The sequence below is a fragment of the Palaemon carinicauda genome, chromosome 36, assembly GCF_036898095.1.
Source record: "Palaemon carinicauda isolate YSFRI2023 chromosome 36, ASM3689809v2, whole genome shotgun sequence".
NCBI classification, from domain to species: domain Eukaryota; kingdom Metazoa; phylum Arthropoda; class Malacostraca; order Decapoda; family Palaemonidae; genus Palaemon; species Palaemon carinicauda.
Genome location: NC_090760.1, coordinates 3424569 through 3429568, shown reverse-complemented (window position 1 = coordinate 3429568; position 5000 = coordinate 3424569). Strand labels below are relative to the sequence as shown.

Here is a 5000-nt window from a genome sequence, read left to right as displayed (position 1 = left end):
CAGACTACTACTGGCATTACTATTAGACAGACTTCTACAGGCATTACTATTAGACAGACTACTATAGGCATTACTAGTAGACAGACTACTATAGGCATTACTATTAGACAGACTACTATAGGCATTACTATTAGACAGACTACTACTATTATACAGACTACTATTGGCATTACTATTAGACAGACTACTATAGGCATTACTATTAGACAGACTTCTACAGGCATTACTATTAGACAGACTACTATAGGCATTACTATTAGACAGACTTCTACAGGCATTACTATTAGACAGACTACTATAGGCATTACTATTAGACAGACTACTACAGGCATTACTGTTAGACAGACTACTACAGGTATTACTATTAGACAGATTACTACAGGCATTACTATTAGACAGACTACTTCAGGCATTACTATTAGACAGACTATTACTATTAGACAGACTACTACAGGCATTACTATTAGACAGACTACTACAGGCATTTCTATTAGACAGACTACTACAGGCTTTACTATTAGACAGACTACTACAGGCTTTACTATTAGACAGACTACTATTATTAGACAGACTACTACAGGCATTACTATTAGACAGACTACTACTATTAGACAGACTACTACAGGCATTACTATTAGACAGACTACTACAGGCATTTCTATTAGACAGACTACTACAGGCTTTACTATTAGACAGACTACTACAGGCTTTACTATTAGACAGACTACTACTATTAGACAGACTACTACAGGCATTACTATTAGACAGACTACTACAGGCTTTACTATTAGACAGACTACTACTATTAGACAGACTACTACAGGCATTACTATTAGACAGACTACTACATGCATTTCTATTAGACAGACTACTACAGGCATTACTATTAGACAGACTACTACAGGCTTTACTATTAGACAGACTACTACTATTAGACAGACTACTACAGGCATTACTATTAGACAGACTACTACAGGTATTACTCTTAGACATACTTCTACAGGCATTACTATTAGACAGACTTCTACAGTCATTAATATTAGACAGACTACTACAGGCATTACTATTAGACAGAATACTAATAATCTACTAGTTTTAGTATCAGCAGCAGTAACAGTAATAATAGTATATTAGTAGTGGTCATCACAACTCCTCCTAGAGGTCAGCTACTTAGGATAGCATTGGACCGTGGCAACGATTGGAGAGAGAGAGAGAGAGAGAGAGAGAGCCTTACCTTATTGCCTTATTTTTTGTTTGGGTTCCCCCAGGTCCCTCAGTGTGAGGCACCTCGTATATCCACCAGAGAGTTGCTAATACATCTTCCGGTGTATTTTGCATCTTCCAGTCTTGGATGGTCTGGGATGCATCTTAGGTATTTATCGAGCTGATTTTTAAACGCATCTACGCTCACTCCTGATATGTTTCTTAGATGAGCTGGCAGCACATTAAATAGTCGCTGCATTATCGATGCTGGTGCGTAGTGGATTAATGTCCTGTGCGGCTTTCTCAGTTTACCTGGAATGCTTTTTGGTACTATTAATCTACCTCGGCTTGCTCTTTCTGATACTTTAAGCTCCATGATGTTTTCAGCAATTCCTTCTATTTGCTTCCATGCTTGTATTATCATGTAGCGTTCTCTTCTCCTTTCTAGACTGTATAGTTTTAAAAATTGCAGTCTTTCCCAGTAATCAAGGTCCTTAACTTCTTCTATTCTAGCAGTATAGGACCTTTGTACACTCTCTATTTGCGCAATATCCTTTTGGTAGTGTGGGTACCATATCACATTGCAGTACTCGAGTGTACTACGCACATAAGTTTTGTAAAGCATAATCATGTGTTCAGCTTTTCTTGTTTTAAAGTGTCTGAATAACATTCCCATTTTTGCTTTACATTTAGCCAACAGTGTTGCTATTTGGTCGTTGCATAACATATTCCTATTTAAAATTACACCAAGGTCTTTAATTGCTTCCTTGTTTGTGATTGTCTCATTATTAGGTCCCTTGTATGCATACACCATTCCTTCTCTGTTTCCATAATTTATTGATTCGAATTTATCGGAGTTAAATACCATCCTATTTATCTCCGCCCATTCATATATTTTGTTTAGATCTCTTTGTAGTGAGTTCCTATCTTCATCACAAGTAATTTCTCTACTTATTCTTGTGTCATCGGCGAAACTTCTCACTACGGAGAGAGAGAGAGAGAGAGAGAGAGAGAGATCGACCGGACAGCACGCCTCCGAAGGGAGGGAGTGTGCCTACATCCTTGGCCCTCATGACGTGGGACCATAGATGTTCCCCCCCACCGTTTCCCCCAAGGTCCTTCTCCCATTAAAGGACCTTGCTTTTCCCATAGCCTTTCGTCGAACACCTGATGAGCGAGGCAGAATGGAAGACCCTCGAGTTTGGACGAAGCGGAAAAAATTGACCGTTGTTTTTTTTATGTCATGGAACCCGGCGGGGGTCAAAGGGAGACTTTTTTTTTTTTTTTTTTTTTTTTTTTTTTTTTTTTTTTTAAGGGGGATTTTGGCTTTTGTCCCATTTCTACATTGTGATTTTTCTTAATATGGGAGAATTATCAGATGTAGATGTTTTGTGTGACCGCTTCCCATATGCTTTAATGTTTTATTATTATTATTATTATTATTATTATTATTATTATTATTATTATTATTATTATTATTATTAAATGCTAAGCTACAACCCTAGTTGGAAAAGCAGGATGCTATAAGCCCAGGGGCCCCAACAGGGAAAATAGCTCAGTGAGGAAAGGAAACAAGGAAAAATAAGATATTTCAAGAATAGTAACATTAAAATAAATATTTCCTATATAAACAATAAAAACTTCAACAAAACAAGAGAAAGAGAGACTAGATAGAACAGTGTGCCTGAGTGTACCCTCAAGCAAGAGAACTCTAACCCAAGACAGTGGAAGGCCATGGTACAGAGGCTATAGCTTTCCGGCATTGGTTGAATAGCCTAATTGTATTTGAGATTTGGACTGTAAATGCGTATTATTCAGTGCCCCGTTGCGTAAACAAAAGCCGAGCGTAAATGCGTTTATTTTTTGTTTTATGATTTATAATTTGTTTTACTAGTAGGGACAGGGAAGCCATAATTATCGAGATGATTTGTTTTAATTTATTTGATTCCTCGTGTCTGTGCCAGTTCTAAGTTTGGGTTGACATTGATACAAAGACAATTTTTTTAATAACAGATATACCCAAGATATTGCTGTCTTGTTTTTTTTTTTTTTTTTCGATTATGAAAATGGAAATGTGAAAAGGAATTATCTATAATTTCCCAGTGTTTCAGAAATTTTACCTTACAACATGTATTGAAATATTTATGCATATTTGAATGTGTGCTTGATAAGTGTAGATATCAAATATTTTGTGGTCTCTGCTGCGAGATTTTCAATAATATCTTTTAACAGACTAAAAAGTAAAAAAAAAAAAAAAAAAAAAAATTGCCCTTTTACCTATTTTTCAGCGTCGAATAACTTCAAGACTTGACGAGTTATTTTTGTGGAGATTTTAAGACTAATTAAGCCTTTTGTATGCAAAGCAATTTTTGTAATCTTACGTAAATTACGTAGTATACTGTTATTATTTTATTGTTTTATAAGTTATTTTATCAAAGGTGCTCGTTAAATTTATTATTAAAAATTCAAGTTATCTATTCTTGAAAACCTTATAATAGCTGTGACCAAGTTGTGAAATGATGTTCCTAATCGGGTAGTTGAATCGGTAGAACTTCAAAAGTTCAAAGTTGGAGCAAATGCTTTTTTGTTGACCAGGCTGACATGAGTCTTTTTATAATTTATATATGACATATATGTTTTTGACGTTGTTAATAGTTTATATAGGACATATATGTTTTGACGCTGTTACTGTTTTTAGAATGGTATATTGTTAATTTAATCTCATCATTTATTTATTTCCTTATTTCCTTTCCTCACTGGGCTATTTTTCCCTGTTGGAGCCCTTGGGCTTATAGCATCTTGCTTTTCCAACTAGGGTTGTAGCTTGGCTAGTAATGATAATAATAATAACATGATAGAATGTTATTAGTCATCATCATCACCTCCTCCCACGCCTATTGACGGAAAATGCCTCGGTTAGATTTCGCCAGTCGTCTCTTATCTTGAGCTTTTAAATCAATACTTCTCCATTTATCATCTCCCACTTTACGTTTCATAGGCCTCAGCCATGTAAGCCTGGGTTTTCCAACTCTTCTAGTGACTTGTGGAGCCCAGTTGAAAGTTTGTCATTTGTATTAGATATTAATTAATACATTCCCTTAAGGGTTTGGGTAACTATGCTATTGTCAGTTTGTCATAAGGAATTATCTTTTAATCTTAAAATTTCGTTCCCACCATTTTTATATCTTTTAAGAATACTATACCATAAAAATAGTATTTTGGAAATTTGAGTAATTTTGACGTTTTTAATGGACACCATATTTGAATATTATGCAAGAATTCACTAATTTTGACATTTTTTAATGTACACCATATTTGAATATTATGCAAGAATTCACTAATTTCGACGTTTTTAATAGACACCATATTTGAATATTATGCAAGAATTCACCAATTTTGACGTTTTTAATGGACTCCATATTTGAATATTATGCAAGAATTCACTAATTTTTACTTTTTTAATGGACACCATATTTGAATATTATGCAAGAATTCACTTTATTCATTTTGAATATTATGCAAAAATTCCCTTTATTCAAATTGAATGAGTCTGGTTTAGTAATTAAACATATTGTGAACATCGTCTAATTTTTTTTTCATTTTTACATTTTAGTTAGAGCTTGGAAATTTCATAAAAACAGAATTTTTATGTTGACCAGGCTGACATGAGTCTTTTTATAATTTATAAATGACATATCTGTTTTTGACGTTGTTGATAGTTTATATAGGACATATCTGTTTTGACGTTGTTACTGTTTTAGAATGATTTATTGTTAACTTGTTCTCATCGTTTATTT

At 34.2% G+C, this 5000-nt stretch overlaps 1 protein-coding gene across 1 annotated transcript in view; it reads left to right on the top strand.

Moving 5' to 3' along the window:
• Positions 1–5000, top strand: part of LOC137628281 (uncharacterized) — a 38758-nt gene that overhangs the window by 19363 nt on the left and 14395 nt on the right. Inside the window, exon 2 of the mRNA XM_068359444.1 lies at positions 1–1116. This exon is cut by the window's left edge and continues 753 nt beyond it. Within this exon, the coding sequence (XP_068215545.1) occupies positions 1–1116 (1116 nt within the window). The remainder of the gene's footprint in view (positions 1117–5000) is intronic.